Source organism: Helobdella robusta (assembly GCF_000326865.2).
Source record: "Helobdella robusta unplaced genomic scaffold HELROscaffold_1, whole genome shotgun sequence".
In the NCBI taxonomy this organism is placed as follows: domain Eukaryota; kingdom Metazoa; phylum Annelida; class Clitellata; order Rhynchobdellida; family Glossiphoniidae; genus Helobdella; species Helobdella robusta.
Window position 1 is genome coordinate 373029 of NW_008703570.1, and position 11180 is coordinate 384208.

The 11180-nt window shown below is 35.2% G+C and overlaps 1 protein-coding gene across 1 annotated transcript; it reads left to right on the plus strand.

The window, feature by feature from the left end:
• Positions 1 to 1947: 1947 nt before the first annotated feature.
• On the plus strand, positions 1948 to 8162 carry HELRODRAFT_158330 (hypothetical protein; the record flags this gene model as incomplete). The annotated part of the gene is made up of 5 exons (XM_009010437.1): positions 1948 to 2048; positions 2699 to 2738; positions 4844 to 4941; positions 5320 to 5363; positions 8080 to 8162. 5 exons carry the CDS (start codon positions 1948 to 1950, stop codon positions 8160 to 8162), a joined length of 366 nt encoding a protein of 121 aa, XP_009008685.1.
• Between the last annotated feature and the right edge of the window lie 3018 nt (positions 8163 to 11180).

Sequence of the window (11180 nt, forward strand, 5' to 3'; positions counted from 1 at the left end):
ATTAACGTACAATAGAAATGTTATAATCTAGGCAAAAAATGCGTTGAACTTAACAATTTCACCAGAAATAAATTCACGTCATTAAATTTATTTTGCAGTTCAAATCTTTCACTGAAAGAAACACAGGTTTGATTTTATTTGTTCGAACACTTAGTTGATCGATTATTTGTTTTATATTTTTCTGTTTGATAGAATGTTAGTGGATATTTTTAATTTTTGTTTGCACTTCGTTCAAATACATTCTGCATTTTTATACATTTTATTCACGAAATTGTTTTCCATGCAGAATTGCCCTACGTAACCTTTTACAAGTGACCTCTGACCTCAACTATTCTTCAAAACATCGCTATTTTAGCATGCGCAAAAACGTTCTGTAGATATTATTTTCCTTTTCTCTCAAATTGTTTTCACGTTTCCATAAAATGCTGTTTCAAAATTGAATCCTTAGTATATAAAAAAACTCGTTGATGGATCAGCAACTAACAGTTTTTAAATATACTCCAACAATTTAAAAATTTTCAACAATAACAAATGAGTTGAAAAGCTTCAAAATTTAACTTTTGAAAACTACAACATCAGATTTTTTTAATGATATTTCCCATCAATTGTTAATCAATTATAATTATTATAGTGACTGAAATACATTTGCATGTCAGGAAAAGTTCGACGCTCTCTCCCTCTCACTGAAAACTGACCAGCTGACGGTGACGAAGAGATTCGAATGCCACTTTCGAGCCAGAGAGGTCAGCGAACAGAACATTCAACGGGAGATGGATGGCATCAAATGCGTCATCAAGGTACGTGACTTGCCTGGCATCGTTCGTTTCTTAGGTGTCCATGGAATGATGATGCTGTGCTGATGAATCGTTTTGTACCAGTCAACCAGTTAACATTGCTTGTGTATGCTGCAACGATAGAATTCATTCAACTGTGTGATCTATGCAATACAACATGACTTTGATAATGCGTATTGTTCAGTTGTCATTTAATTTCATATCATTCGTTTAGGGTGGGTAGGCACATTTTGGTCCATAATACATTTACACACACACACACGCACACCTGCCACATGTTCTCAGTAATCGAACATTCCAGCTACTAACATGAGAATATAAAATTTTTGCTTCTTCCAAGTGGTCCACGTGATCTCGCAAAGAATTTTCATTAGGCTCTCGAGATTGTTTCATTAAATGTACTGCTTCCCTTCATGTTTGCATTTTAAAACCCAACGATTTTGTTTTTTCTTTCTTGAGTCTTTTCATTTTTATTGCAATTTTGTTTTGAGTTGATTCCAAATTTTGTTCCAACAAACAAAAACATAAATTGTTGATACTTTCTTAACCAGTTAAATATGGTCTTCAATTGATATTTGAAACGTTCCCACAACTATACAAATTTTCATCAGTCGATTCAAATCCATTTCATCTTATTAAAAGCTAAATTGTATGGCATACAGTGAAAATATATTAAATGCATTTAATTGACAAACATTTGAAACAACACTTATAATTAGATAGATGTTCACAAAAAAATGAGAACAACAACGTACAACAGCAACATGCAACAGCAACACTGTACAACCCTCTTCAACAACTGCCTACATTTCATTCCGTGCTAACACACATTTTAGAAATTTCCAATTATTATTGAAGAGCTCTCATACAAACGAACGGACACTTCTAGTCTAACTATATATAGAACATAGACATCTGTGCTGAACTGAAACACATAGATAGATACGCCACTGTACAAACTCTGGGTTTAATTAACTTCCATATACACGCATCATCCTTCTATACACCCCCAACCAAGACAAACAAGAGTTATAATTAAAAGTTTTGCAAGTGTTTGAATTCACTTGCCTTATATGAATTTGTTGACGAGGTAACTTCATTACACACGTCCATCCACCTTTGTTGTCTCCTCACATCAACATCACTTGACATCATGAAGGACATGAGTGTACGAACGATGGAAGACCAGCCTGCCCTGCACGAACTCATCAAAATGCAGCAGCATGTCAACGTTCTCGAACGTTCTATCAACAGGTTAGTTGCGTGTCTGCTTGCTTGCCTGCCTGCCTGCTCACTGTCATTGGCTTTCTGCTTCTCAATATAAATTATATCTTCCATTTATAATCAATTTTGTGAAATTCAAGTCAGATTTCAACAACACTTATTAAAAATAATTCATAAATTCTTTATTAGCTTCGTTATTATTTGAGCGGTTGATTTGATGTGATGGTGACTTGGCAGATTATATCATGCGATTAATATTGTCACATTTCAACGCCACATTATATAACATTCATCTTATTCATCATCTGCTATCATTTTTATTGATAAATAAAAAAAAATTTCAACATTTTTTAACGTGATAGTTTCAGAAGAATGTTGATCAGACAATTTGTATTGCGTTAGATTTGATGGCCTGCTTAAAATTCAGGCTCTGTAGGCAATAAAACCAGCATGATTGCATATTAAATGTCCGTCGTGTTCATTGGGTGTGGCAGATGTAGCAGCCCGTCTTAAACGCTGCAGGTTGCTACATCTGCCACTGTCGATAAATGTTATTTTAGATGGTTCAGTTGAAAACGCTATTACCTTAGTGTTATTTTCTGTTCAGAAAAATTTCATCAACAAATGAAAGAAAAAATGTTCTAAGAGTTGATTAAAATTATTTTCTTTTACATTTGCAGGTTATCCAGCAAAGCCGAAATTTATGGAGCTGTTCATCAGGTTTGTGGGTGTTTGTGTATGTTTGTGTCTGCTTGTGAACGTTTGAAAGCTTTCATCTGTGTGTTTATGTTCTAATTTAATGAAAAAGCGTATTTAAAAGACATTGAAGTGTTTAACACATCACATTCAAATAAATCAAACCACACAACTCTACATCAAAACACATCCCAGACCACATTACAAAACATCTTCACTCATCTTATCAAACTACAATGCATCACATCAAACCTTATCAAATCACATCAACCCACATCACATCAATCCACATTACATCAATCCACATCACATCAATTCCCATAACATCATCTCACACCACATCACACGACCGGTATCGTGTCTCATCATCTCGAGTGGAAGCACTCTGGAGAAGGCTGATGTTAATTGGCTCTACATTTTTCACTCCCTCCTTGCGGCGAACATAAAGCTTGCAGTTACTAACTTAACATTTAAGTTGATGTTATCGTGATGCACAACCAAATGTTTGTTGCTGGTCTAAACAGTCTTTTTGTTGCTGGTCTAGCAGTTTCTTTGTTGCCGGTCTAACAGTCTTTTGTTGCTGGTCTAACAGTCTTTTTGTTGCTGGCGTAACAGTCTTTTTGTTGCCGGTCTAACAGTCTTTTTGTTGCTGGTCTAACAGTCTCTTTGTTGCTGGTCTAACAGTCTTTTGGTTGCCGGTCTAACAGTCTTTTTGTTGCCGGTCTAACAGTCTTTTGGTTGCAGGTCTAACAGTCTTTTTGTTGCTAGTCTAACAGTCTTTTTGTTGCCGGTCTAACAATCTCTTTGTTGCTGGTCTAACAGTCTCTTTGTTGCTGGTCTAACAGTCTTTTTGTTGCTGGTCGAACAGTCTCTTTGTTGCCGGTCTGACAGTCTTTTTGTTGCCGGTCTAACAGTTTCTTTGTTGCCGGTCTAACAGTCTCTTTGTTGCTGGTCTAACAGTCTCTTTGTTGCCGGTCTGACAGTCTTTTTGTTGCCGGTCTAACAGTTTCTTTGTTGCCGGTCTAACAGTCTCTTTGTTGCCGGTCTAACAGTCTCTTTGTTGCTGGTCTAACAGTCTTTTTGTTGCTGGTCGAACAGTCTCTTTGTTGCCGGTCTGACAGTCTTTTTGTTGCTGGTCTAACAGTCTCTTTGTTGCCGATCTAACAGTCTCTTTGTTGCTGATCTAACAGTCTTTTTGTTGCCGGTCTAACAGTCTTTTTGTTGCCGGTCTAACAGTCTTTTTGTTGCCGGTCTAACAGTCTTTTTGTTGCCGGTCTAACAGTCTTTTGGTTGCCGGTCTAACAGTCTCTTTGTTGCCGGTCTAACAGTCTCTTTGTTGCCGGTCTAACAGTCTTTTTGTTGCTGGTCTAACAGTCTCTTTGTTGCCGATCTAACAGTCTCTTTGTTGCTGATCTAACAGTCTTTTTGTTGCCGGTCTAACAGTCTTTTTGTTGCCGGTCTAACAGTCTTTTGGTTGCAGGTCTAACAGTCTCTTTGTTGCCGGTCTAACAGTCTTTTTGTTGCTGGTCGAACAGTCTTTTTGTTGCTGCTCTAACAGTCTCTTTGTTGCCGGTCTAACAGTCTCTTTGTTGCCGGTCTAACAGTCTCTTTGTTGCTGGTCTAACAGTCTTTTGGTTGCTTGTCTAACAGTCTTTTTGTTGCCGGTCTAACAGTCTTTTTGTTGCTGGTCTAACAGTCTTTTTGTTGCCGGTCTAACAGTCTCTTTGTTGCCGGTCTAACAGTCTCTTTGTTGCCGGTCTAACAGTCTTTTTGTTGCTGGTCTAACAGTTTTTTTGTTGCTAGTCTAACAGTCTCTTTGTTGCTGGTCTAACAGTCTCTTAGTCCATTACTTTACCTTCTATACCTTCAGCGGTTGTAAGAGGCATATTAAATTTGTATTGCATAGTTACATGGTGACTTTAAATTGCATATATCCACTAAACTGAGATTTTTGTTGGAAATAAATAAACTGGATCAAATGATATCATTATATTGGAGTTTGCGTGATGTTTAGAATGTGAATAATGCAATTGAGTGCTATTGTGAGTGTGAAAATATGAGAGAATGTGACGTATTGAGGTGTTTCTCCGCCTTATTGTACGTATGAATGAATAATTGATGGTTGGAAGGAGTTGAGGATGAATCACGCCATGAATCTGATGCTGAAGCACGTCGAAAATTTGAAAGAACATTTTGAGAAGGACAGAAGTGATCTTGAAATTGCCAGGTTTGATTGTTTGTCACGTCTCACTCTATGTCTATCTATTTGTCTGTATGTCTGCTGTTTGTTTGTTTGTCCGTTTGTCTGATTGTCTCTCTGTCTGACTGCCTGTTTGTTTGTATATTATGATCAACATCACAAAACATAGCAACAACACAACAATGTGGCTACAACATCACAATAATTTTCTAAATTTATTTTATGAAAAATTCTAATGTTACGTAAATAAAATTCCATTTGATATTTTCGTAACGTGGCGTTATAAATATTTTAAAAATTTTGTTTGACCGGCAAATAAATGACTTTATAATTATATCTTGCATAGAATAACTGTGATGAAATATTGAAATGAAAGTAAATTGACTGCCAATAACAAATTTGCAGGAAAGCCCTGATTGACAACAACCTCAACGACGTCTTGTCACATGGTTCGTTTTATAGGTTTTTGTTTATGCCGTTGGGTTTTTTTTGTTGTTCGTAGTATGGAATGTTGATGTGATGTTGTTGTTTTTTGTTGTTGTTGTTGTTGCGATGTTGTTTGCCGTTGCTGCAATGTTGTTTGTTGTCTTTTTCGTCTAACGTTTAAATTTTTTGTCTTGTTTTTCTGTTGTTAGTGCTGCTTTTGTTGCTGCAATGTTTATGTGTTGTGTTGGCGTTTATGTGGGCTGGTTTATTTTCTGCTGTTACGTCAATGATGTTCATGTTGTTGCAGTGATAGTGTGGTGTTGACGAATTGATTTTGTTGTTGCTGTTTTGTCAATATTGCTGTTTTGTTGTTGTTGTTTCTTGCTAAGGTTGTTGTCAAGACTGCTGTTTACGTCATTGTCATTGATGAGTTACTTGATCATGGTCATTCTGTCTTCTGTTTCAGAAAGCAAATAAAATGCATCGTATCGTATCGCTGTTAATGTTGTTGCTGTTTTTAATGTTGTTGTCGTTGTTAATGTTGCTTTCATGATTATTGTTATTGTTGTTGTTTTGCAGTTTCTTGTGCAATGATGATTTCATTTTCATATTATTTTGCTATCTCAATTGTTTAAGCAGCTATCTCCATAGCAATATATACGTACGTTGTTCTCTTTTTAGCAGTTCTTCACTAATATGTTTTACCATCCAGCTTAAACATTCTCTTGAACGATAGTTTTCTGTTAGGTGCTTACTGTCATGTTTTGTAAACAGATTTCAATCATTTTTAGGAATATTTTGTTGTGTGTTTTTTTTCAGTTTTTGTTGTTTCTGTTTATTTCGTTTAATTTTTTGTAATTGTTGTTGTTGTTGCTGCTGCTGCTGCTAATGGTGGTGGTAATGTTGTTGCTGTTGTTTGGTTGTTTTTGTTGTTGCTGTTGTCTTGTTGCTGTTGTTTGTTAATCTTCTGAGTGATGACGTTGTTGATGTAATTGGTGTTGTAATAAACGTGTTGGTGTTGTTGCTTATGTAGTTGCTGTATTATTGTTGATGTTATTTTTAATGAAGCAGTCGTTGTAGTTATGATTTTGTTTGTGGTGGTGGTTGGAAAACTTATTTATGATTATTCTTGTTATCGTTATTGTTGATGTCTTCGTGTTATTATTGTCATCGTGGTTGTTGTCTTTGCTAGTAGCAGTAGTAGTAGTAGTAGTAGTAGTAGTAGTAGTAGTAGTAGTAGTAGTAATAGTAGTAGTAGAAGTAGCAGTAGTAGTAGTAGTATTAGTAGTAGTAGTGTAGTAGTAGTAGTGGTAGTAGTAGCAGTAGTAGTAGTAGTAGTAGTAGTAGTAGTAGTAGTAGTAGTAGTAGTATTAGTAGTAGTAGTAGTAGTAGTATTAGTAGTATTGTTAGTAGTAGTTGCAGTAGTAGTAGCAGTAGCAGTAGGGGCTTTTTTTACTTTCTGCATATCATGATTCACAAGTGGCAAATATTATTGAGGCGATTGTACGAATGGACGCGCCCATCACAGTGGTCATTATGTAGCGCTTAACATGTAAATAGGCAAGCAACCAACCAACCTACTGCATACCATTACATGCATGCACCTGACCTATCTTTCTCTTTTGTTCTTGTTGTTCATATGGGCTGTCATGACTGTCGCAGTTTTGTTGTTCTGCTCTGTTCTTGTGTTGTCTGTTATAATTCAATGCCTTTTGTTGTTATAAGCTTTTTATGTCATGTTTATGTTATAGTGTAACTGTATGTTACTGCTGCTGTTTTTGATGCTATTGTTGATGTTTTTGTTGTTTTAAATATTGTTGTTGTTGTTTTTTATGTTTTTGTTGTTGGTGTAGTTGCTATGTTTTGCTATTGCTTATTTTTGTTGTGTTCTGTTTTGCTGCTGCCTTGTGATACTACATTGTTGTTATTCTGCTATACTATGCTATGCACTTTTGTGCTATTTTGTTGAATGTTATGCCGCGTTGTTACTGCGATGAGTTGTAGAAACGTGTTATCCTGTGGTTATTGAACATCAACAGACATTCCTGGACCATCTTCACTGCGAACTGGGCCACGTTTCAGAGTTAGATTCGAATTTTTTTAATTCTTTCACCACTACTGTAAAACTATACTTGCTGTATTTTACGGTTTGACGTTTTGTAAACGGTTTCAACATTCAAAATTTCTTTGAAGCATTTCTTCAAAGCACCGTAAACGAACGCACACACAGTGCATGCCAGTAAACACAGACACACCCGTCACACACGTTGCATGTGATGAGCGGATATTTGTCTGCATTTGAATACGGTCACTGCAACATCTGTCACAGGTGCTTTACCGCTACACCATCTCGTATTAATTGATTCGTTGTTATTCATTATGCGAAGTTACTTTTAGATAAAAATATATTTTTTAAAAATTTATATTCAATATAAATTTTTCTATTTTTTAAATACGCAAACAAAGGAATCACACCAACACAACCCACAACACAAACAACATCACCGAAACCAGCATACTCATTCACATTACGACCAACAACATTATCAGCATCATCAACAACAACATCAACAGCAAGCTAATGACAAAATAAATCTTCAAGATCCAAAACTATCTGTCTTCGTAAAAAGACTGCAGAGTAATAAACCATATCATGATTAAAATCCTATCATATCCTACCATATCATGTATCAGTATTATTCACTTTATATCATATCATATTCGTATATCACATCTTAGAACGCGATTGTTCTGAATTCAGTTTTATATTCGGATTCGAATACACACCGATGTACGATATGATTCGACAAATTTGCAGTTAACGAATACTTGGTAGATTAATCCGGAATATAATGTTGGCCAAATTAAATGTAATCAAAATTCAGTAAGCAGAGATTTTTCTCACCAGTTGTGAACAATTATTACATTTGCAAACATATATATTTCTATATATTGTCAAAAGTTATAAATTTTAATGGTTGCTTTGTTCAAGATGTTTAAAATTAAACCACCAACTAATAATACTGCCTCATTCATTAGATCGAAATGTGTGATAAAGTGTCGGATGTTTAGAAATAACTGTCTCTAAATATTCAATTTTGAAAATCCAGAACAATTTCTATATTATCATGTAAATCAATAAATGCCCAAGTAACTTGGATCAAGACTCATGTAGATCCTATATATGGATATGGAAAACACGGATCTAAAATTTCTGCAGTCCTTCCCTTTTCAAACTCTATTCCTAAACCACAACTCATCATTTCAATGTCACATCCCATCACATCCCATCATGCCATATCATATTCAAGAACAAGTTGAGAGTAACCGCTAGGCTTCCAGAATGTTTTCAAGATCTTCAATAGTGATTTTTAGTTCGTACTTTGAAAATGCCTGCAATTTTAATAATAATTTATTTGTAATTTCTGTTGTAATGAGTTTATTTTTAATTTCGACAATTATGGAAAATTTCAGAAATTATTTGTTGTGTTTAATTAGAAGTTAAACGAACGTGCAGACACATTTCAAACACGTTTGATGATGTTTTTAGATGCCTGTTATTATTCATTTATCTATTCATTCATTTTCCTATTATTTCATTATATTTAAATGTTATAACCATTTTCAAGATTACATAAATTGAAATACTTTTATGAATGGTGTTGATGATGACGATGCTGGCGGGTGGTGACGATGACAATGATGGTGACGACGATGATGAAAATGCATGGCAGATTATTAATTTTTTTCATTATTATATTTTATTGTACGCTTTTCAAATATATTTGTTAATTAGTTAATCAGTTAGAAATTTTCAGACTATTCATTCTATAAGTTACAAATCAATGTTTGCTTCGTTAGAGATAGTTGCATGAAATCACTCAGCCCCTTTCCTCCGAATACTTCAATCGTTTTTATTTTCATCTGTTTACGTGTAGCTCAGTTCCTCAACTCTGCGGTGACTCATTGCATGCTTACGAAATGAACCTAAATGAAAAACATGAGATAGGAGCAGAACATGTTTATATGTGGCAACGATGCTTGCAATGTATTTCAATATGCACGTCAAAATTTTTAGTAAATATAGACACACACATACAGGCTTGCAAATATTTATTTTCAAAGAGTTCGAAAGGTCTAGGTTAGAAAATGTTTTTCTGCTCATAAATCCTGTTCAACCAGCGCCTGTTGAATTGTGTGTAGTTCTACTTGTTGCTTACACAATAGATTCAGTGAACATTTCAAAAATTTTATTTAGATTTCAATTGAAAAGAAAAAAATTGTTTATGAGTTGTTATAAAATATTTACGAAAATTTGAAAATTTTTAAAAATAAAAAATGGGGTGGATTTCTTTAATGTTCAATGCAGACGAGACAGACAATAATCTATCTCGCAGACTTTAATACCTCCAGTTATGCCAAATCATTGGCACGGAACAATTCATTCGCTCTTATGATTCACTGATTTAGTTTCTCAATACGGTGCTATTTACAAACAGCCCATTATATGTACATGATTTTCATATTGTTTCACATTATGTTACATAGTAAGTTAAATGTATACAATGCATTATAAGTTATACAATTTATAATAATAAATATAATATACTAATGTAGGAAACGCATGAACAAAAACATAAGCCCTCATAACCACAACAACAACAACCACAACAACAACAACCACAACAACAACCACAACAACAACAACCACATTTTCAACCACCTACCTAACAAAGGACTTCAGTCGCAGAGTAAGCGCAATAGCTCTGGTGAGGACGCCACCAAGCAAGACACCACCAGTCACTCTCACCATCACACCTGTTCGTTGTTGTTGTTGTTGGTAGTGGTGTAGGTGTTGTTGTTGGTGTTGTTGTTGTTGGTGGTGGTGTTGTTGTTGGCAGTGGTGTTGTTCGTTTTTTATCGTTGTTAGTTACATTAATTTTGATGTTTTTTTTGCTGAGACCGCAAAAAATGTGAACACATGCAAACAATCCTCTAGACATTTACACACCAGCATGCTATCATTTGATCAATTCAAAAAACAATTAAAGTCATACCTTTTTCCTATGTAGCAAATTTGCCATATTTTGAAGTTTGGTTCTTCGTATGATCATGCTAAATGGTTTTGCTCTTTGTTTGTTATGAAAAAATAAATGAAGTTGTTGCTTTGAATATTTGGCGACTTTAACAAAACTGATTTAATAATTGAATTAATTATCCAAGAAATGTTTGAATCCAAAGAAGCAAGTCACCAAATTCATCGTCTCACCTGCCATTGAAGATGAAAGCTCCAAGTTTGTCGCGCTGTCCCTCGCAACGACTCGTCATCATCCTCCACGCTAACACCTCGTCCTCATCCATACCATCGTTCATCGTCATCATCACCTTCCATCAGATTATCATCATCATCACCATTCATCATAATCATTACCACCATTGACCTCATTGGCCATTGCACCGACAGATCAGTCGAGAGGAATCCGTTGAAATCCCTGTGTAGTAATTTGAAGAGGAAGCTTTTTGAGAGGAGCAGGAGTCTAATGACCCAGCTGACCTTGAGGTTCGTGCAGCCCTCATCGGTGCCCCCCCATCAGTGCCCCCCCATCAGCTCCACGGCTTATATCGAGCATCATAATTTTTAATTGAACTCGTAAATAAGTTCAAGCGTGGAAGTATATACGAATTAAAATAGTTCAAACGTGAGCCGGTTGGATGAAAACAAATTTAGGAGTTTAATATTTCAATTTAAAATGACTTATAGATTTGTTGTTGTTGATCAATTTCAAATACATTGTTGGAAATATTCTTCATATTATGTTCAATGAACTTTTACTAAGTTC